This window comes from Bufo bufo, chromosome 6 (assembly GCF_905171765.1).
Source record: "Bufo bufo chromosome 6, aBufBuf1.1, whole genome shotgun sequence".
In the NCBI taxonomy this organism is placed as follows: domain Eukaryota; kingdom Metazoa; phylum Chordata; class Amphibia; order Anura; family Bufonidae; genus Bufo; species Bufo bufo.
This window is the reverse complement of record NC_053394.1, coordinates 166,906,229-166,930,108: the sequence shown is the minus strand read 5'-3', so window position 1 is coordinate 166,930,108 and position 23,880 is coordinate 166,906,229. Positions and strand designations below refer to the sequence as shown.

Sequence of the window (23,880 nt, the reverse complement as noted above, 5' to 3'; positions counted from 1 at the left end):
TCTAGTTGCTTCCGTAACCTCAGAGACATCCCAGGAACCCCTGAAACTCTGCACGGAATCAGGCGTAGAGACCCGTCCAAAACGAGCGGATGTCGGTGACCTGACGGATCGAGTAGAAGGTCTGGGAGAGACAGCAGGAGCAGGGGAGGTTGGATCAGACACTCCAGAAGTTGAGGGAACCATGACTGGGCCGTCCAGAAAGGAACCAGAAGTACCATCTCGGCTCTCTGAAGACGCAGTTGAGCAAGGACTCGAGGGATCATCATGAACGGTGGGAACGCATAAGACAGACGACTGGTCCACTTCTGGAGAAACGCGTCCACCGCCTCCGGGTCTGGCCTCCAGCTGTAGAATCTCGGAAGCTGAGCATTCAGGCGAGAAGCGAAAAGGTCGATGCACATAGGACCCCATCGAGAAGAAATAGAAGAGAACATCTTCACGTCTAATCTCCAATCGCTGGAATCCACCAGAAAACGAGAGGACCAGTCCGCGTGAGTGTTGTGCAAACCCGGAAGATATTCTGCAACAACATTGATGTCCTTCTCCAGGCAAAACTCCCAGAAGTCCCTCGCTAGCTGGGAAAGAGCTGAAGAGCGTGTTCCTCCCATGGCGTTGACATAACGCACCGCCGAGATATTGTCCATCCGCAGTCTCACACACGCGTTGGCCATACCATTCGTGAAGCTGCGAATCGCGAAGGAGCCAGCCAGCAACTCCAGAGAATTGATGTGCAGATTCGTCTCTGCAGGGGACCAACGCCCGCCAGTGGTCACCCCGTTGCAGTAGGCACCCCAGCCCGAGAGACTGGCGTCCGACTCTATCGTGAAGTCCGGGAGCGGACCGAAGATAGCCTTGCCGTTCCAGGCCTCCAGATTGTGGATCCACCACCGAAGCTCGTCCTTGGTCTCTCTGTCCAGAAAAATCAGGTCCTCGTACGTAGCACCGGCACGAAGGTGTGCAAGTTTGAGGTGTTGAAGAGCTCGGTAGTGTAACTGAGCCGGGAAGACCGCCTGAATGGAAGCGGATAGAAGGCCTATCACTCGGGCAAGCTGGCGTAGCGAGACTTGCGGGAGAGTCAACGTCCGGTGAAGTTCCCTGCGAATAGATCGAACCTTGGCGGAAGGAAGACTGAGGGACTCTGAGGCAGAGTCGACTCGGAAGCCCAGAAACTCCATGGAACGAGACGGGACAAGACAAGATTTCTCCCGGTTGATGAGAAAACCTAACCGGGAAAGAAGATCCATAGAAGTCGACAGATGCTCCAGAAGATGGTTGCGATCCTGGGCCATGAGAAGGATGTCGTCCAGGTAAATAACTAGACGAATATCCCGACTGCGAAGGAAGGCCACAACCGGCCGCATCAGCTTGGTGAAGCACCAAGTGGCTGATGATAGGCCGAATGGAAGACATGCGAATCTCCAAGTTTCGCCGCACCAATGGAAACGCAACAGGTCCCTCGAGGAATCCGCTACCGAAACCGTCAGGTAGGCGTCTTTCAAATCGAGCTTGGCCATCCAATCGTTGAAGAGGAGCATGTCCCGGAGAAGATGAATGCCCTCCATTTTGAAATGGCGGTAGCGGACATAGCGATTCAGGGGACGGAGATTTATTACCGGACGCATCTGGCCGTCCTTCTTGGCCACCAGGAAGATGCTGCTGATGACACCCGCAGGAGTAGGGGGAGCACGTTCTATTGCGCCCTTCTGATAAAGAGAAAACAATTCTAGGTGTAGAAGGCGTTGTTTCTGAAATGGAAGACAAACGGGATGGGGAACAGGGATCTGAACAGATGGAACAATCAATTCTATATGAAACCCCTGAACCGTAGTTAAGACCCAAGGGTCTGTGGTGACAGTCAACCAAACATGGGAAAAAAGATGGAGTCTGCCTCCTATCCAAATTGCTGAAGAATACAGAGGATGACTTACCGAGGGGTCGACGGTAGGAAGAACCTCTGGGGCCTCTGGATCTCCAAGAGGAACCACGGGACGGGAAGAATGCCGGAGGCTGTCTTGAGTCCTGGGAGGCACGGAATGGGTAGGAGCCTCGACCCGCAGAGCCGCGGGACTGGAACGATGCACGGCCGGACAGGCGGCCCCTGGAGCTGCCGGCCCTAGAAGAGACCCGCCCATGGAAAACACGTTTCATGGACGATTGAGCCTTATGGAGTGCAGTGAAGGCCCCTACAAAGCGACCGAGGTCCTTAATAATGGAGTCCCCGAATAGAAGGCCCTGGGCATCCTTGCCGGCCTCAGTAAGAGCCAAATTTGAGAGCTTCGGCTCTATTTTAAATAATATGGCCTTTCTCCTCTCGATGGATAGAGAGGTATTGACATTGCCGGTAATACACACGGCTCTCTGAACCCATCCACTAAGCTCCTCTGGGTCAATGGCCAGGTTTTGGGTTCTGGCAGCTTCTGCCATCTCAAATATTTTGGTCAGAGGACCTAAAACGTCAAGCAATTTATCTTGACAGGCCTTCAGGGCCGACTCCAAACCCCTACGCGGGTTCCACCCGGACTTAGCCAGGAACTGGGTCATTTTCAGATCTACCGAAGGTGTTTCGCCCACTTTGTTGGGAATAATGGGCCTGGGACATTCAGCCCGTAATTTATTTCTCGCCTCCTTGGATAAGGGATGGCGAACCCGGGATTCCAAGTATCTAGCCACATGATCAGATGGCAGCCACTCGGCAGAGCGAGGGTGATGCAGAGCATCAGGGTCAAAGAGGGACTCTCCGGATGGGTCAAGGACCGCTGAAGTAGAAGTAGGGGGTGGGACAGGAGAGACCATAGGGTCCACCAAGGTGGAAGAGGTGCCCGGGAGGACCTCATCTACAAAATCAAGCCCTTCTTCAGCAGAAGAAACATCCTGTAAACTAGCCTCCTCATCAGAAAATACATCTGATTCAGAATCGGGTTCTGGCTGCGCTCTGGCGCATTTCCAAGGCCTCTCCTTTTCTGCCCGGCGGGCATGGGCTCTTTTGCGCGATATCTGCGCGCTCTCAGTGGTGGATTTTAGCACACCAGTCATAGGGTTTCTGGAGGCGGTGGGCTCAGGCACAGAGTGACTGTGCTGACGAGCAGGGCGATGCTGACGTTTAAATGAATGACCCCTAAGCGCCTCAGATATAGAGGAGGATATGGCGCTGGACACAGAGCCCATGGCGGCTTGAATGGCAGCAGTAACAGAGCGCTGCAAATCAGCAGCCTGTAGAGGCATAGAAACAGCAGGGGCACTATGGATTAGAGAAGGAGGGGATACAACCTCCTCAGGGCCCCCAGGTAGGGAAGGGTTAATAATATTTCCCTCAGACATAATGGGAATAAAATAGGCAATAGCCGACTGTAGACAATATAAAGTAAGAACAACAGAAGAAAGTATAAATACTTAGAAACTAAGCATGAATAACAGACGTGAATCGGCAGGAGAGGATCGGAGCAGCCGAATCCGGTAACTGCAGGGACAGACAGGCGTAGTCTCGCGAGAACAAACGAGACTTCCGGGTAGGACTGAAAAGAGCGCGCCGCCCGACGAGAAGAAGCGGGAAAGCAAGCAGGGAAGAAGAAGGGCGGGCAAAGATGGCGAGGGGGAGTGGATTCAGAAGCAGAAGACAGCGGCCGAATAAGGTGAGCGCCGCAAGGAAGAGAGGTGGGGGGAAGCGCTGAACGGAGTCAAGGAGGGGAAAAAACAAATAAGAATAAGGGGGGGAAGGCAGACTAAAGGGAATAATCCCTGGGATAATAACCAGAAACGCAGCCAAAAGGTTAATAAAACCACAGCAGGGCACAGTAAAACGGAACCTAGATAAAAGGAATAATACCCCAGAAAGGGGAGAAAACCCCCCTGACAGATATCAAAATTAATATCACAGTATATATAAATCTAGCTACACAAGAGAAAAAAGTGCTACTTATCTGATGTGGAGCAGCAAAGAAAGAGGAGGAGATGTTTGATACCAGGACTCTTATACTGGGTTAGGGGAGGGCTTGTTGCCATGGTTACCCTGTGTGGTAAAGTTTTTTCTTCTTTTTCTGTGCTGCTATAGAAATTTCAGTAAAGAAAGCGAATGCAATAGGAGCCTCCGTGTCATGTAATAAAATTACAGCTTCACTCTGGTCACCAATATTGATCAATATTCTGAAAAAGGAATACCCATTTAACCTCCTCAGGACCGCCGTACGCAGGATTGCGTCTTTGCGGCGGTCCTGTTGTTCTGGGTGGACACGCCGGTGCGTCCTCTCGCGAGACGCGAGATTTCCTGTGAACGCGCGCACACAGGCGCGCGCGTTCACAGGATCGGAAGGTAAGCGAGTGGATCTCCAGCCTGCCAGCGGCGATCGTTCGCTGGCAGGCTGGAGATGTGATTTTTTTAACCCCTAACAGGTATATTAGACGCTGTTTTGATAACCGCGTCTAATATACCTGCTACCTGGTCCTCTGGTGGTCCCCTTTGTTTGGATCGACCACCAGAGGACACAGGCAGCTCAGTAATATGTTGCACCAAGCACCACTACACTACACCCCCCCCCCCCCCCGTCACTTATTAACCCCTTATTAGCCCTTGATCACCCCTGATCACCCCATATAGACTCCCTGATCACCCCCCTGTCATTGATTACCCCCCTGTCATTGATCACCCCCCTGTAAAGCTCCATTCAGATGTCCGCATGATTTTTACGGATCCACTGATAGACTGATCGGATCCGTAAAAATCATACGGACGTCTGAATGCAGCCTTACAGGGGAGTGATAAATGACGGAGGTGATCACCCCATATAGACTCCCTGATCACCCCCCTGTCATTGATCACCCCCCTGTAAAGCTCCATTCAGATGTCCGCATGATTTTTACGGATCCACTGATAGACTGATCGGATCCGTAAAAATCATACGGACGTCTGAATGCAGCCTTACAGGGGAGTGATCAATGACTGTGGTGATCACCCCATATAGACTCCCTGATCACCCCCCTGTCATTGATTACCCCTCTGTCATTGATCACCCCCCTGTAAAGCTCCATTCAGATGTCCGCATGATTTTTACGGATCCACTGATAGACTGATCGGATCCGTAAAAATCATACGGACGTCTGAATGGAGCCTTACAGGGGAGTGATCAATGACTGTGGTGATCACCCCATATAGACTCCCTGATCACCCCCCTGTCATTGATTACCCCCCTGTCATTGATCACCCCCCTGTAAAGCTCCATTCAGATGTCCGCATGATTTTTACGGATCCACTGATAGACTGATCGGATCCGTAAAAATCATACGGACGTCTGAATGCAGCCTTACAGGGGAGTGATCAATGACTGTGGTGATCACCCCATATAGACTCCCTGATCACCCCCCTGTCATTGATTACCCCTCTGTCATTGATCACCCCCCTGTAAAGCTCCATTCAGATGTCCGCATGATTTTTACGGATCCACTGATAGACTGATCGGATCCGTAAAAATCATACGGACGTCTGAATGCAGCCTTACAGGGGAGTGATCAATGACTGTGGTGATCACCCCATATAGACTCCCTGATCACCCCCCTGTCATTGATTACCCCTCTGTCATTGATCACCCCCCTGTAAAGCTCCATTCAGATGTCCGCATGATTTTTACGGATCCACTGATAGACTGATCGGATCCGTAAAAATCATACGGACGTCTGAATGCAGCCTTACAGGGGGGTGATCAATGACAGTTGGGTGATCACCCCATATAGACTCCCTGATCACCCCCCTGTCATTGATCCCCCCCCCCTCTGTAAGGCTGCATTCAGTCTTTTTTTTGGCCCAAGTTAGCGGAATTTTTTTTTTTTTCTTACAAAGTCACATATTCCACTAACTTGTGACAAAAAATAAAATCTCACATGAACTCACCATACCCCTCACGGAATCCAAATGCGTAAATTTTTTTAGACATTTATATTCCAGACTTCTTCTCACGCTTTAGGGCCCCTAGAATGCCAGGGCAGTATAAATACCCCACATGTGACCCCATTTCGGAAAGAAGACACCCCCAGGTATTCCGTGAGGGGCATATTGAGTCCATGAAAGATTGAAATTTTTGTCCCAAGTTAGCGGAACGGGAGACTTTGTGAGAAAAAAATAAAAAATATCAATTTCCGCTAACTTGTGCCAAAAAAAAAAAATTTCTATGAACTCGCCATGCCCCTCATTGAATACCTTGGGGTGTCTTCTTTCCAAAATGGGGTCACATGTGGGGTATTTATACTGCCCTGGCATTCTAGGGGCCCCAAAGCGTGAGAAGAAGTCTGGTATCCAAATGTCTAAAAATGCCCTCCTAAAAGGAATTTGGGCCCCTTTGCGCATCTAGGCTGCAAAAAAGTGTCACACATCTGGTATCGCCGTACTCAGGAGAAGTTGGGCAATGTGTTTTGGGGTGTCATTTTACATATACCCATGCTGGGTGAGATAAATATCTTGGTCAAATGCCAACTTTGTATAAAAAAATGGAAAAAGTTGTCTTTTGCCAAGATATTTCTCTCACCCAGCATGGGTATATGTAAAAAGACACCCCAAAACACATTCCCCAACGTTTCCTGAATACGGCGATACCAGATGTGTGACACTTTTTTGCAGCCTAGGTGGGCAAAGGGGCCCACATTCCAAAGAGCACCTTTCGGATTTCACTGGTTATTTACCTACTTACCACACATTAGGGCCCCTGGAAAATGCCAGGGCAGTATAACTACCCCACAAGTGACCCAATTTTGGAAAGAAGACACCCCAAGGTATTCCGTGAGGGGCATGGCGAGTTCCTAGAATTTTTTATTTTTTGTCACAAGTTAGTGGAAAATGATGATTTTTTTTTTTTTTTTTTCATACAAAGTCTCATATTCCACTAACTTGTGACAAAAAATAAAAACTTCCATGAACTCACTATGCCCATCAGCGAATACCCTGGGGTCTCTTCTTTCCAAAATGGGGTCACTTGTGGGGTAGTTATACTGCCCTGGCATTCTAGGGGCCCAAATGTGTGGTAAGGAGTTTGAAATCAAATTCTGTAAAAAATGACGAGTGAAATCCGAAAGGTGCTCTTTGGAATATGGGCCCCTTTGCCCACCTAGGCTGCAAAAAAGTGTCACACATCTGGTATCTCCGTACTCAGGAGAAGGTGGGGAATGTGTTTTGGGGTGTCATTTTACATATACCCATGCTGGGTGAGAGAAATATCTTGGCAAAAGACAACTTTTCCCATTTTTTTTATACAAAGTTGGCATTTGACCAAGATATTTATCTCACCCAGCATGGGTATATGTAAAAAGACACCCCAAAACACATTCCCCAACGTCTCCTGAATACGGCGATACCAGATGTGTGACACTTTTTTGCAGCCTAGGTGGGCAAAGGGGCCCACATTCCAAAGAGCACCTTTCGGATTTCACTGGTCATTTACCTACTTACCACACATTAGGGCCCCTGGAAAATGCCAGGGCAGTATAACTACCCCACAAGTGACCCCATTTTGGAAAGAAGACACCCCAAGGTATTCCGTGAGGGGCATGGCGAGTTCCTAGAATTTTTTATTTTTTGTCACAAGTTAGCGGAAAATGATGATTTTTTTTTTTTTTTTTTTTTTTTCATACAAAGTCTCATATTCCACTAACTTGTGACAAAAAATAAAAACTTCCATGAACTCACTATGCCCATCAGCGAATACCCTGGGGTCTCTTCTTTCCAAAATGGGGTCACTTGTGGGGTAGTTATACTGCCCTGGCATTCTAGGGGCCCAAATGTGTGGTAAGGAGTTTGAAATCAAATTCTGTAAAAAATGACGAGTGAAATCCGAAAGGTGCTCTTTGGAATATGGGCCCCTTTGCCCACCTAGGCTGCAAAAAAGTGTCACACATCTGGTATCGCCGTATTCAGGAGAAGGTGGGGAATGTGTTTTGGGGTGTCATTTTACATATACCCATGCTGGGTGAGAGAAATATCTTGGCAAAAGACAACTTTTCCCATTTTTTTATACAAAGTTGGCATTTGACCAAGATATTTATCTCACCCAGCATGGGTATATGTAAAAAGACACCCCAAAACACATTCCCCAACTTCTACTGAATACGGAGATACCAGATGTGTGACACTTTTTTGCAGCCTAGGTGGGCAAAGGGGCCCACATTCCAAAGAGCACCTTTCGGATTTCACTCGTCATTTTTTACAGAATTTGATTTCAAACTCCTTACCACACATTTGGGCCCCTAGAATGCCAGGGCAGTATAACTACCCCACAAGTGACCCCATTTTGGAAAGAAGAGACCCCAAGGTATTTCGTGATGGGCATAGTGAGTTCATGGAAGTTTTTATTTTTTGTCACAAGTTAGTGGAATATGAGACTTTGTAAGAAAAAAAAAAAAAAAGAAAAAAATCATCATTTTCCGCTAACTTGTGACAAAAAATAAAAAGTTCTATGAACTCACTATGCCCATCAGCGAATACCTTAGGGTGTGTATTTTCCGAAATGGGGTCATTTGTGGGGTGTTTGTACTGTCTGGCCATTGTAGAACCTCAGGAAACATGACAGGTGCTCAGAAAGTCAGAGCTGCTTCAAAAAGCGGAAATTCACATTTTTGTACCATAGTTTGTAAACGCTATAACTTTTACCCAAACCATTTTTTTTTTACCCAAACATTTTTTTTTAATCAAAGACATGTAGAACAATAAATTTAGAGCAAAATTTATATATGGATGTCGTTTTTTTTTGCAAAATTTTACAACTGAAAGTGAAAAATGTCATTTTTTTGCAAAAAAATCGTTAAATTTCGATTAATAACAAAAAAAGTAAAAATGTCAGCAGCAATGAAATACCACCAAATGAAAGCTCTATTAGTGAGAAGAAAAGGAGGTAAAATTCATTTGGGTGGTAAGTTGCATGACCGAGCAATAAACGGTGAAAGTAGTGTAGGTCAGAAGTGTAAAAAGTGGCCTGGTCTTTCAGGGTGTTTAAGCACTGGGGGCTGAGGTGGTTAATAACAGGTTTCCTATAAATGTTATAGAACACATCATATCTTTAAGGAAAAAAAACTCTATGGAGCCCTGCACTTTTCTTTCATAAAATAGAGTAGGCTAAAAAATATGGAAATTCAAAGTGGTTGCCTAATGCCTATTTCTTTTAAGGGTCAGAATAGCATTAACAAAGTCCTACACATCGCAGCAATCCCCCAGCACTCCTGTTCTGATGAGTCCCAGATCCCTGTGAGGGTCCATTCCGTTTTGGTGTTCCGCATCCGTTCCGATTAAAAACGGAACGTTATGCGGATCCATTCATTTTCAATGGAATCCGCAAATAATCGGACAGCACTCATGGTGCTCTCCGATTCCGTGATTCCGTTCCGTTCCGTGGGCTCCGTTATTCGGATCCTGGAAAAAATATATACCCTGTCCTACTATTTGTCCGATTTTGCGTTCCGTCATCCCATTCTAGTCAATGGATCCGTCAAAAATGCGGATGACATGCTAAAAGCATCCTCATGTCATCCAGATTTTCGGATCCGCAAAAAACAGGAACGTTTATCTGGAAAGGTAAAAATACTGACGTGTGAATGCACCCTTGGTCTGTTCTTTCTGGTCCCTCTCTACACCAATCACTGGTCAACAGTCACCACTAGGCTTGAGAGCATCGAGCTTCGGATCATAGATACAAAGTTGATTGGTTCAAAAACGTTGGTGGTCACATGGATTATCAATAATAAAGTAAAACTATTGCCATGTAGAACATAACACCTCCTTCCCTGATGTACCTTCCATTCGGCGTTTCTTATTTTCTATCTTGCGAAAAATCATCTTTGTATGATATGTAAATTAGGCAATAAGGTGCCCAGAGGGACATGATTTTCTTTTACATGGCAATAGCTTTACTTTATTAGTGATGATCCATGTGACAGATTTCCTTTAATGCTGTTTCCATACCATATTAAAATGTATTGGCTCCATGGAACCAAACTTTGTCTCGGCTGAAGTTGCGCGAGGCTTCGGTGAATTACTTCAAAATTCCTATCTGCATATTGAAAAACATTTGAAAATAATAATCCGAAGTGGGCTTTGGTACCGAGGTACCATCCAGTACCAAAGCCCACTTTGGATTTCTATTTTAAAATGTTTTTAAATGCGCAGATAGGAATACGGTAGTACTTCGGCAAAGACAGAGTTTGGCTCCGTGGAGCCAATACATTTTAATGCTGTATGGAAACAGTTTTGACTTTGAATCCATGATCCAGAACTTGATTCGCTCAAGCTTAGTCACCACTACTGCCGGAGATTGGCTAGGCAGGCATTTCCTATGTGTCAATAACGACCAGGAAATAAGACCAGCATTAACCTAGGAAGGATTATGATGGAACTGATACTGGTAAGGCGAGTTCAGAAATCTTCAGACCCTGTCATTTTTTTTACATTTTGTTATGTTGCAACCTTGTGTTAAAATAAAAAATATCAAGTTTTTCCCCATTAATCTGCAGTCAGTACCAATATATGAAGCAAAAACAAAGTCCATCGTCCCTTTAACATGCACTCAATACCCTACCCCAAAATGAAAAAACGGAATCTTAGAAATCTCTGCCAATTTATTGAGAAGAAAAAACTAAACTCTTGCATTGACATACGTATTCAGACCTTTTACTCAGGACTTGATGCCACAAGGTTTGCAAACCTGGATTTGGGGATTTTCTGTCATTCCTCTCTGCAGATCCTCTCAAGCTCTGCAAGGTTGGAGGGGATCAGTGGTGGACATCCACTTTCAGGTCTCTCAAAAGATATTTGATTGGGTTTATGTCAGGGCTCTGGCTGGGCCACTGAAGGGCATAGTTGTGTCACAACCAAGCCACTCTTGTGTTGTCTTGGCTGTGTGCTTAGGGTCATGGTCTTCTTGGAAGGTGAACCTTCAGCCCAGTCTGAAGTCCAGAGCACACTGGATAAGGTTTTTATTAAGAATATCTCTGTACTTTGCTCCATTTAGCTACATCTCAGCTCTGAACAGTCTCCCTGTCCCAGCCGCTAAAAAACCCCCCACAGCAGGATACTGCCACCATGATTCATTGTAGGGATGGCATTGGGAAGGAGGGAGATGAGCAGTGCCTGGGTTTCCTCCAAACATTATGCTTAGAACTGAGGCCGACAAGTTTCATCTTGGTTTCATCAGACCAGAGAATCTTGTTTCTCAGGAGTGGCATCTTTGTGCCATAAAGCCCAGATTGGTGGAATGCTGCAGTGATGGTTGACCTTCTAGAAGTTTCTCCCATCTGCAAACAGGATCTTTGGAGTGGATCATTGGGTTCTTGGTCAGTACTCTAAGGCTACTTTCACACTTGCGTCAGAGGATTCCGGCAGGCATTTCCGTCGCCGGAACTGCCTGCCGGATCCGGAAGCAAACGGATGCATCTGGGATGCGGATCCGTCTGACAAATGCATTGCAATACCGGATCCGTCTTTCCGGTTGTCATCCGGAAAAACGAATCTGGTATTTATTTATTTTCTCATTTTTAAAAGTGCGCAGATCGGGAAACCGGATCCAGTTTTTCGGAACACTTAGTACCAGATCCGGCATTAATACATTTCAATGGAAATTAATGCCGGATCTGGCATGTGATCAGTATTTTGGGCCGGAGAGATAACTGCAGCATGCTGCGGTATTTTCTCCGTCCAAAAAACGTAAGAGGGACTGAACTGATTTATCCTGAACGGAATGCTCTCCATTCAGAATGCATTAGGATAAAACTGATCAGTTTTTTTTCCGGTATTGAACCCCTGTGACGGAACTCAACACCGGAAAAGAAAAACGCTAGTGTGAAAGTACCCTTACCAAGGTCCTTGTCCCCCGATTACTTAGCTTGGAGGGAATGGCCAGCATTAGGAAGAGTCCTGGTTGTTCCAGACTTCTTCCATTTAAAGGGTTTCTATCACTTCGTATCACATATTTAGGTGTCAGACACTAGCGATCCTCTAGTGTCTGCTCTAACAAACCATCCTAATATGGTTTTGGGGCAGCCGTTTCGCTAAAATAAGAACTTATATCTATATGCTAATGAGCCTCTAGGTGCTATGGGGGCGTCATTAGCACCTAGAGGCTCCGTCTACCTTCATAAACTGTCGCCGCCCAGCGCGTCCCTCCAGCCCGCCCATCTCCTGCTGAATGCGATCCTCTCCGTGCGCGTCTCTGTTCGGCGCATGCGCAGTGAATGTCTGACCGCTTCCCTGCACAGACATCTCCACTGCGCCTGCGCGATGACATCATAGTGCTCCGAGGAACAGGCGCAGTGGAGATGTCTGTGCAGGGAAGCGGTCAGACATTCACTGCGCATGCGCCGAATACAGACGCGCACGGGGAGGATCGCATTCAGCAGGAGATGGGCGGGCTGGAGGGACGCGCTGGGCGGCGGCAGTTTATGAAGGTAGACGGAGCCTCTAGGTGCTAATGACGCCCCCATAGCACCTAGAGGCTCATTAGCATATAGATATAAGTTCTTATTTTAGCGAAACGGCTGCCCCAAAACCTAATATATTAGGATGGTTTGTTAGAGCAGACACTAGCGGATCGCTAGTGTCTGACACCTAAATATGTGATACGAAGTGATAGAAACCCTTTAAGAATTATGGAGGCCACTGTGCTCTTGGGAACTTCAGTGTTGCAGAATTATTTTTTACTCTTCTCCAGATTTGTACCTCCACACAGTCCTGTCTCTGGGCTCTACAGGCAGTTGTTTCCTCCTCGCAGCTTACTTTTTGCTCTGATACGCATTATCCACTGTGAGACTGTATATAGACAGGGCTGTGTCTTTCCAAATCCTGTTCAGTCAACTGAATTGACCACAGGTAGTCTCCAATCAAGGCATAGAAACATCTCAAAGATGAAGAGAAATGGGTGGCCTCAGAGCAAAATTTCATAGCACCATAGCAAAGGGCCTGAATACTTATGTACATGCAATATTTCCGTTTTTCCTTTTTAACTCTTTCAGACCCAGAGGTTTTTTGTTTGTTTTTTTGCGCGGCCATAACTTTTTTATTTTTCTATTCACATAACCATAAGAGAGCTTTTTTTTTTTTTTTTTTTAGGACAATTTGCACTTTCTAATTTCACCATTTAATGTTGCATATAATGTGGGGAGCTGGAAAAAAAAATATCCAAATGGGATGAAATTAGAAAAACTTGCAATTCCACAACAGTTTTATTTTTACGGCGTTTCCTATGCGGGAAAACTGACCTGTTACTTTCATTCTCCAGGTCAGTATGATTATGACAATACCACATATTTTCTTGCGTTTTAATAAAAACCTTGAAAAGATTTTTTTTTCTTCACTATATTCTGACTGCAATAGTACTTTCCTTGATACCATTTTACGGAGTGTTTGACTTTTTATTTAATTTTTGTAGGAAGCGGGAGGTGATTTTTATTTTCATTTTGGGGAAGGAGGGGTGATTGGAATTTGTATATTTTTTTTAACTTTTTTTTTTTATAGTTAGCAGTCATCAGATTGCCTCTCTCATAGACTCCAATGTATTAGCGTTGGGATCTATTAGAAACACACTATTGGGGTCATTTATCAAACTGGTGTGAAGTAGAACTGGCTTAGTTGCCCGAAGCAACCAATCAGATTCCACCTTTCATTTTTGATAGCTCCTTTGGAAAATGAAAGGTGGAATCTGATTGGTTGCTATGGGCAACTAAGCCAGTTCTACTTTACACCAGTTTGATAAATGACCCCATAAGCTCCTATGGAGTACTGCCACAGGAAAGGGCTCCATAGGAACTAACGTGTGGTAGCATCGTATTATTGAGGAATACAGAGGCTGCCGCACACACTCTGGCCCCCCAGATCCTCGCCAGGGGGAGCTGGAACACACCCGGAAACACGCGCTTCAGGGATTTTGCGACTCCAGATGCAGTGGTCATGCTATGGCGCCCTCTGCCACTGTGAGTGGGAGCCATTTTTAAATACCCGACAGCTGACATTTAGCTGACATCTAAATGTACGTGAGGCGATCCGGAAGGGGTTAATACATTTTCAGACATTTGTAAAATTCTGTGTTCACTTTCTTATTATGGGGCATTGATGAGGGATAACTTGATTTTTTTTATTTTAGCACAAGGCTGCAACAAAAAAGTGTAAGCGTCTGGAGACTTTTCAAACGCATTGTATTACTTCATTCTTTAAAAAATTTAATATTAAAAAGATAATATTTTTTTCTGAATTCACTTTAAGGCCTCTTTCACACGGGCGTTGCTGAAAAATGCGCGGGTGCGTTGCGGGAACACCCGCGATTTTTCCGCGCGAGTGCAATACATTGTAATGCGTTTTGCACTCGCGTGAGAAAAATCGTGCGTGTTTGGTACCCAAACCCGAACTTCTTCACAGAAGTTCGGGCTTGGGATCGGTGTTCTGTGGATTGTATTATTTTCCCTTATAACATGGTTATAAGGGAAAATAATAGCATTCTGAATACAGAATGAAAAGTAAAATAGCACTGGAGGGGTTAAAAAAAATAAAAAAAATTTTTACTCACCTTAATCCACTTGATAGCGCAGCCGGCATCTGCTTCTGTATTCTTTTCTTTAGGACCTGGCTAAAGGACCTTCGATGACGTCACTCCGGTCATCACAAGGTACGTCACATGATCTTTTACCATGGTGAATCACCATGGTAAAAGATCATGTGACGTACCATGTGATGACCGGAGTGACGTCATCCCAGGTCCTTAAACTATAGTTAACCCTTTCATGACCAAGGGTCATTGATGCCCCAATGTCCAGGTCAAAATTTTCAAATCTGACATGCGTCACTTTATGTGGTAATAGCTTTGGAACACTTTTACTTATCCATGCCATTCTGAGATTGTTTTCTCGTAACACATTGTACTTCATGACAGTCATATATTTGAGTCAATATATTTCACCTTTATTTATGAAAAAATCCCAAATTTACCAAAAATTTGGAAAAATTCACAATTTTCCAAATTTTAATTTCTCTGCTTCTAAAACAGAAAGTCATACCTAATAAAATATTTATTACTTAACATTCCCCATATGTCTACTTTATGTTGGCATCATTTTGGAAATGTCATTTTATTATTTTAGGACGTTAGAAGGCTTAGAAGTTTAGAAGCAATTCTTACAATTTTTAAGAAAATTTCCAAAACCCACCTTTTAAGGACCAGTTCAGGTCTGAAGTCACTTTATGGGGCTTACATAGTGGAAACCCCCATAAATGACCCCATTGTAGAAACTACACCCCTCAAATTACTCAAAACTGATTTTAAAAACTTTGTTAACCCTTTAGGCGTTCCACAAGAATTAAAGGAAAATGGAGATGAAATTTCAAAATTTCACATTTTTGGCAGATTTTCCATTTTTATAATTTTTTTTTCTTTAACACATTGAGAGTTAACAGCCAAACAAAACTCATAATTTATTACCCTGATTCCGCGATTTACAGAAACACCCCACATGTGGTCGTAAACTGCTGTACGGGCACACGGCAGGGCGCAGAAGGAAAGGAATGCCATACGGTTTTTGGAAGGCAGATTTTGCTGGATTGGTTTTCTGAACGCCATATGTTTTTTATTTTTGTGCCGATCGTCTTGTGCAGGGGCTCGTTTTTTGCAGAAAGTGTTGAGGTTTTTATTGGTACCATTTTTGGGTACATAGGATTTTTTGATCATTCATTATTACACTTTATGGGGCAAGGTGACCCAAAAATTGGCTGTTTTGGAACAGTTTTCATTTATTTATTTTTACAGTGTTCATCTGAAAAGTTAGGTCATGTGATAGTTTTATAGAGAAGATCGTTACGGACGTGGCAATACCTAATATGTATATTTTTTCTTATTTATTTAAGTTTTACACAATAATAGCATTTTTGAAACCCAAAAAATGATATTTTAGTGTCTCTATAGTCTGAGAGCCATACCTTTTTTTATTTTTTGGGGCGATTGTCTTAAATAGGTTATCATTTTTTGCGGGACGAGGTGATGGTTTGATTGGTACTATTTTGGGGGTCATAAGCCTTTTTGATCGCTTGCTGTTGCACTTTTTGTGATGTAAGGTGACAAAAATATCTTTTTTGGCACTGTTTTTTTTATTTTATTTTTATGGTGTTTATCTGACGGGGTCTATCATGTGATATATTTATAGAGATGGTCGTTACGGACGCGGCGACACCTAATATGTGTATTTTTTTTTATTTTTTCATTTTTTTTATAGGAAAAGGCAATTTCTTTTTTCTAATTTACATTTTTATTTATTTATTTATTTTTACTTTTATTATTTTCACTATTTTTTTTATTAGTTCCCTCTTGGATCTTGAAGATCCAGTGGGGCTGATAGTTGTACTATACTTTGCAATGCTCTTGCATTCCAAAGTATAGTACTTCCAGATTGCCTGTAGGTGGCAGCACTGGACGCCTTTGCCATGGCAACCGGACGCTTTTGCAAAGCGTCCGGTTGCCATGGCAACCATCGGGTGCTGCAATCACAGCGCTGCAGCCCCGATGGTGGAGAGAGGGAGCTCCCTCCCTCTGTTAACCCCATGGATGCCGCAACCGCGGCATCTATAGGGGTTACAGGAGAGTGTCAGCATAGAGCTGACACTCTCTGCTGATGGCGGCGGCTCAGTAAATGAGCCGCCGCCATCGCACACAGCAGGGGGATCGGGGGGGGGGGGGGCAGCGCTGGAAAGGGGGGGGGGGGGTCGGGAGGCTGCCCACAATATCGAGGATATCGAGGGAGGCTGGGGCAGGAGGGGCGGCTTGAAAATTAATGCAGGGGGCGGGGAGGGAGCGGACCGCATGCCATCCGAGCAGGAGAGGGGCACAGATCAGCAGAGCACAGATGGGGGGGCACAGATCGGCATTAAGGGCTTGGAGGGGCACAGATCGGGGGGCATGAGTTACACTATCTGCTTTCAGGCTTTGATCTGCAGAGCGCAGATCAGAGCCTGAAACCGGCACTTTAACACTGCCGCGATCCGATTGGTTAGTCTGCACAGACTAACCAATCGGATCGATTGCCGGCAAGGGGCCACTCTGATTGGCCCCTTGCCGGCATTACTAGACTGTATGCTGTCCGTGACAGCAGCAGGGCAGGGGCAGAAGCTTAAATCCAAGCGCTTTGCAGCGCTTGGATTAAAGAGCTGCCAGAACGTTTATATACGTGGTAGCTGCACGGGGCATGTGCAGCTATCACGTATATATACAGATTGCAGACGTGAAGGGGTTAATGCTCTCCACAGGTCCTATATAGTAAGAGTCAGACGGAGATGCCGGGCATCGCGAGCAAGTGGATTAAGGTGAGTTAAATGATTTTTTATTTTTTTTTAACCCCTCCAGCCCTGTTTTACTTAGCATTTTGTATTCAGAATGCTATTATTTTCCCTTATAACCATGTTATAAGGGAAAATAATAAGGTTCGGGTCTCCATCCCGATCGTCTCCTAGCAACCGTGCGTGAAAACCGCACCGCATCCGCACTTGCTTGCGGATGCTTGCGATTTTCACGCAACCCCATTCATTTCTATGGGGCCTGCGTTACGTGAAAAACGCACAAAGAGGAGCATGCTGCGATTTTCACGCAACGCAAAAGTGATGCGTGAAAATCACCGCTCGTGTGCACAGCCCCATAGAAATGAATGGGTCAGTATTCAGTGCGGGTGCAATGCGTTCACCTCCCGCATCGCATCCGCGCGGAATACTCGCTCGTGTGAAAGGGGCCTAAGGGGGACATTCATTATCCCCTCTGTGCCAGAAAGCTGGTACCAAAAAGTCAAGTTTTAGGGCAAAATTTTCCAACTTTTCAGTTGTGTTTTAGGCATTACACTGGTCAGTTTAAGGCTCCATTCACACGTCCGCAATTTCGTTCCGCATTTTGCGGAACGGAATTGCGGACCCATTCATTTCTATGGGGCCGCAACGACCCGCACTTCCGGACTTGCAATTCTGATCCCGAAAAAAATAGAACATGTCCTATTCTTGTCCGCAATTGCGGACAAGAATAGGCATTTTCTATTAAGTGCCAGTGATGTGCGGTCCGCAAAATGCGGAACGCACATTGCTGGTGTTCGTGTTTTGTGGATCCGCAAAACACACATGGATGTGTGAATGGACCCTTATTGTAATCTATGCCAGGAAACTGCCATAGTTTATAGCGGAAGTATATACCAGCTCCCTTCCTGCTGTAGATCTCCATTTAGGTATACGAGCCTGGACAGAAAATTATCAAGATGTGCATCTGATGCCAGGAGGGGATAGATTAAAACCAGCGTGTAATACACTGGTCTGAATGTTTTTTTGGACCTTTACTAGATAAATTTAATTTTCAAAAATCAGTCATCTCAAATTTAGAATTCAGACCTCTGATCTGCCCCCACCACTCCATCAATAGAAATCTTCAGCAGGAGACTAAACTTAAAGGGGCTGTCCAGGAATAGAAAAACGTGGCTGCTTTCTTCCAAAAATAGTGCCACATTTCTCTATGGGCTGTGTGTGGAATTGCAGCCCATTCACTTCAATGGAGCTGATCTGAAATACCAGACACAACACACCATTAACATCCATTGACCAGATATCTAGAGAAAACTAGTGACCAACTTTGCCAGATTTTATTTTTTTCCATGGGAGTTGGGCTAATTGGTGACTATATATTTTTCGGTTTGCCGGCTTATGTGAGCTTTTCATGAAGGGGATGGGTAGGGTGCCATCAGAGTCATCAGCAATATGACTGCTTTTCCCTGAAGCAAAGCAAACTCTTCCCCATTGTATGAATATCTTCAGGAAAGCCTTATCCTCTGACCAGAAATGTACAGAAATGCTTACGAGTATGGGTGGCAGTTTTATAGGATATCAGGAATTTTAGGCTTCCTGGTCCTTTAACATTTTCTCACTGGTGATAAAGACAGGTGGAAGCTTTGGGTGAGTCTTCTCATGCCGGAGAAGCTTGGAGTATTGGGTAAAGTCTTTGCCACAACAAGAACATAGAAACAGTTCTTCCATAGGATGATTTTTCCTATGGGCTATGAGCTCTGACTCCACCTTGAAGCACTTGCCGCAGTCACTGCAGGTATATTTCCTTTCGCGATAATGCACCAGTTGGTGGTTGAAGAGGTCATCGGTTTTGGAGAAACTCTTCCCACACTCTGAGCAGGAGTACAGTTTTTCTCCGGAGTGTATCTTACCATGGGTAACCAAGCTTGACCGGGCATTAAAACGTCTCCCGCACTCGCTGCAGCAGTATGGCTTCTCCCCGGTGTGTGTTCGCCGGTGTATCACAAGAGCAGTGTTGTGTCGATAATACTTGCCGCATTCTGTGCAGGGAAAAAGTTTGAAGTTGAACTCGTGCATTGGCTCATGACGGCCATATGCTTCACTAGTGGCAAACATTTTTTTGCACTTAGAACAGTACGTGGGGCTTGGGATGGATGTAGAGGCTATGTCCGTATAGGACTCTCCAAACCTATTGCCTCTTGAGCCTAATCGGTGTTTGTTATGCTCAAAAATATTGCTGCTTTTGCTGACGTCCACCGCTGCAATAGAGGAATTCTGTCTATGCAGGTGTTGTCTAGGGGGGTGGAGGGTTGGGATTAGGATGTCTTCATCTTTGTATGGAGTACACTGCTTGTTACCAAGAGTTTCCGGGTAATTGACTGCAAGATTTCCATCTCCCAATGAGACTGGCTTCTCAGACTGGCCGTTATCCATCAGATTTCCTTCATCACACAAAAACGTGTCTTTCACTGTGCCTGTAAGACCAAGAACATTCTGGTTATATGGGCATCAGTCTTGTCAAGTGATATGATAACACATCCTACAGCTACATAATCTGACCATTCTTTATACAGCTTTTTCTTTCATGGACCATTTTTGAAAAGGCTACATTCTAGCTGGGCCATTCCTGGCTATCTCCTGTATGGAATCCATAAGGTTTTGTCCCATGTAGACATAAGACACCTTATGGATGGTACATTGACCATAAATGACAATAAAATCACTAATGAATAACATGAATTATCTTGTTACAATAGCAAGTGGTAAGGGATGAAATGCAGGCAGCAAGTCTACAGTCAGTTCTTGAAGTTAATATGTTGGAAGCAGGAAAAGTGGGCAATCATGACTGTCTAAGTGACCAAATTGTAAAGGCTACACAACTGGGTCAGAGCATCCCAAAAATGGCAAGTCTTGCGGGGTTTCCTGATATGCAGAGTTTAATACTGTGCCTACCAAAACTGTTCCAAGTAAAGACAACCAGTGAACCAGCAACAGGGTCATGGACACCAAAAGCTCATAGATGAGACTGGGGAATGAAGGCTAGACACCTGGTCTGATCACACAGAAGACCTACTGTAGTACAAACTGCTGAAAAGTTAATGCTGGCTAACAGTACTTATAGGACACCATAGCTTTAGAATGGTTGGAAGTCCCATCCTGACACCTATCCACCACTGACACAAGGGGTTGTCCGCTTTTTACTATTGATGAACTATCCTCAGCGGACAACCCCTTCGAAACATCTTTAAAGTTGGAACTTTAAAGATGGTGTCCGCTTGCACGTGCAGTGGGTGCCATAGCCGCTGGGTTTCTGCTGTTTTAAACAGCAGAGACCCATGGCAGATGTATACGATTATCCATAAGGCTGATCGCATAGATTTAACCTCTCAGATGGTATGGACAAATGTGACCATGGAATCTGAGCAGTCCGGAAGCAGGAGCCGCTGAGATCAGGGAACCTGTTAAATTATAAGAATAGCTGGAAGCCTCAAGCAGGCTTTAGTAGCTATTACTAAAATATACCAATACAGGCCAGCAGGTGGCAGCACTGTATTGTATATTGTAAATGCAGTGTTCAGTAATTGCTATATAGCCATTACAGAACATAATGGGCGATCTAATGATTTCCAGGTAAAGTCACCCAGAGTGACCTACAGTAAAAAAATATATATATAAAATAAATTAAAAAAATATATAAAAGCTCAAATCCACTCCCCTTTCCCCCAAATCAAAATAAAACTACATAACCAATAAAAAAAATACATATCATGGGCAACACCGTGTGCGAAAACGCCCATAACATTAAACTATAACACTATCCCACAGAGTGAATGGCGTAACGGGAAAAAAAAATGTGCCATATTTTTTTTGTCACTTCAACTCCCCCAAAAAATAACTACAAAAATTTTATACGGTTCAGAATATGGTGATTAAAAAAAATATTATTTTTTTTACATTTTTCAGTATTAAAAGCAGCGGTACCACACTTGTATAAAAACTGTACAAGTGTGGTATCGTTGTAATTGTATTGACCTGAAGAATAAAGGTAACAGGTCAATTTTACCGCATAATAAATGCCGTAAAAACCAAAAACATTAAACTGTGGCAGAATTCCTTTTTTTTTTTTCTCCAATTCCATCCCATTTGGAATTTTTTACAGCTTCCCACTACATTGTATGCAACTGTAAGTGGTGCAATTATAAAGTACAACTTGTCCTGCAAAATAAATAAGGCCTCATAAGGCTATGTAAACGGAAAAATAAAAAAAAGTTATGTCTCGGGGAAGGCTGGGAGTGAAAAACGAAAACGGAAAATTGCAAGTTACTCTAAGGGTTAAAGCACCAACAATGGGCATGAGAACATCAGAACTTGACTATGGAGCTATGCAAGAAGGTAGACTGGTCAGATGAATGTAATGTTTTCTTTTACCATATTTTTCGCCCTACAAGATGCATTTTTTCCCCCAAAAGTGGGGAAAAAAATGGCTCTGCATCTTATGGGGTGGGTGAATACTAATGAGCGCTTCCATTATGGAAGTGCTTATTAGGCTGAATGCACGCGGTCGTGAGCGGTCCGTGGTATGCCGGGCTGGATTCCTGTTCAGAGCAGGAGCGCACGGCGTCATTGGTTGCTATGATGCCGTGCGCTTCATGCCGCCACTGCTGTACAGTAGTACACTCGTAGTGTATTACTGTAGTGCAGCTGCGGCATGAAGCGCACGGCATCAAAGCAACCAATGACACCGTGCGCTCCTGCTCTGAACAGGAATCCAGCCCGGCATACCACGGACCGCTCACGACCGCGTGCATTCGGCCTTAGTATGGGAGGACCAGGTAGCGGTAAGGGCTCTGTACTCACCGCTTCCTGGTCCACTGCAGTCGGCTGTGCTGTTGCTGCGCTCAGCATGAGGACGCTCTGTGACCTCGCGCTGTTCGCACTGGTTCACAGCACAGCCGATGGCAGGAAGAAGAGGATCGCGCTGTAGGTGAGGTGCGGCGGTATCCGGTGCTGGAGAGGTAAGTGGATTTTTTATTTTAAAGTTCTCTGTGCCATGAGAGGCATATGGGGTCTGATGTGAAGCAATGGGGGTTGAAGAGAGGCATGGGGCTTTTATCTGGGATCTGAATGGGGGTCATTCACATTGGGGTCTGATCTGAGGTCTTATTGGGGTCTTATTAACATTGGGGGTCTGATAGTAGCTGTGAGCTGAGGTCTAATTGCTGGTCTGACCTGAGGTCTAATAAAAAAAAAAAAAATTCTTATTGTCCTCCTCTAAAACCTGGGTGCATCTTATAGGGTGAAAAATACGGTACATCATGTGGGTGACTTAATATGTTGTCCACTATGCAAAAATGGTTACAGAATGGTTTAATGAACATGACAAACAGTTCAAGGTGTTGACTTGTCCTCGAAAGTCTCCAGATCTGAATCTGATCAAGCATCCGTGGGACGTACTGAAAAAAGCCAAATCTATGGAGGCCGCCTTGCTACTTACAGGACTAAAGGAATCTGCTGTTAATATCTTAGTGCCAAATACCAAAAAGTCATCTTTAGAGGTCTTATGATGTCCATGCCTCAACGTGTCACAGTTATGACCTACATAGACCATTTTTGATCATTGTTTTACATGTTTTGTCTTTGATAAGAACGTCTCACCTAATACTTGGCTCCGGTCTGGAGTTATCCCAAAGTCTTTGTATCTGTCCAGACAAAGAGAAGCATGGGTGAGTGATACAATTACACACAGCACCATAACCCGCCATAAGCCCCATCATACTACCTGCCCTCCACATCCAGACCTTCCCTCCTCGGTACAGGGTCTACAGATAAATAATAGACACTGTAAGTTAATAAATAGTATACAATCTATAGACACATCAGGCCATGTAGTGTACACGGGGAGCACATGTGCTTGTACCTAGTGAGTGCAGAGGCTGTGGGGTCTCCATGATCTGTGCACACAATACTCACTCTGTCTTTTACCTTGAAGAGATGGATAATAATATGCTCAGTGTGATAATAATATGCTCAGTGTTACAGAAACCTGGTAGCAAACCCTAATCCCACCTCTCTGCCTGCTCCCTCCTGACAGTCATCATTCTGTCAATCCTTGGGGGTTCCTTCTCACTACCTGCTACTCATTGTGACCCCTTCTCTGTCGGTCAAGGATGCTCTTGGTCTCACCCCTCTACTTGTTAGTCACTGATTCTCCTCATCACCAGGCAGTCCCTGTTTCTCCTACTCTCTACCTGTCAGTCCCTGATTCTCATCCACACTGACGGCTGGTCCCCGATTCTCATCCACACTGACGGCTGGTCCCCGTCCCGATTCTCCTCCTGTCAGTTACTTTGTTTCATTCATTCTGTCAGTCACCTGAGGCTCCTCCTCTCTGTCAGTCAGCGGCTGTAGCCCCTCCCTCAGAGCGGATGAATATGTCTGCCTCCTTCACCCGTCAGCCCGGGATGGCCGCATTATATAGGAACACTATGGTGGTATTGTCCTACTACCGAAAAGCTACTACCTTCCAGTTCTGCCTATACAGCGCCAGAGCTCCAACTTCCGGTACAGCGCAGGCCACGCCCAGTCTTCCCTTACGTCCTGTGAATGCGTTCCAC

The 23,880-nt window shown here is 45.0% G+C and overlaps 2 protein-coding genes across 7 annotated transcripts in view; both read right to left on the bottom strand.

The window, feature by feature from the left end:
- Positions 1-23,880, bottom strand: part of LOC121004097 (gastrula zinc finger protein XlCGF26.1-like) — a 705,032-nt gene that overhangs the window by 598,059 nt on the left and 83,093 nt on the right. The gene's annotated exons all lie outside the window — the stretch shown is intronic.
- On the bottom strand, positions 18,007-23,848 carry LOC121004127 (zinc finger protein 79-like). 6 transcript variants are annotated; one of them, XM_040436263.1, is made up of 5 exons: positions 23,639-23,773; positions 23,184-23,248; positions 23,046-23,085; positions 22,922-22,965; positions 18,007-19,740 (listed from the first exon to the last, which is right to left on the bottom strand). In XM_040436263.1, the coding sequence occupies exons 2-5, from the start codon at positions 23,212-23,214 to the stop codon at positions 18,854-18,856; spliced, it is 1,002 nt and encodes a 333-aa protein (XP_040292197.1). In that variant the 5' UTR covers positions 23,215-23,248; positions 23,639-23,773; the 3' UTR covers positions 18,007-18,853. The 6 variants fall into 6 exon arrangements, with proteins under 6 accessions (XP_040292197.1, XP_040292193.1, XP_040292196.1 ...); XM_040436259.1 differs by lacking the exon at positions 23,639-23,773 and adding an exon at positions 23,613-23,633; XM_040436262.1 differs by lacking the exon at positions 23,639-23,773 and adding an exon at positions 23,570-23,622.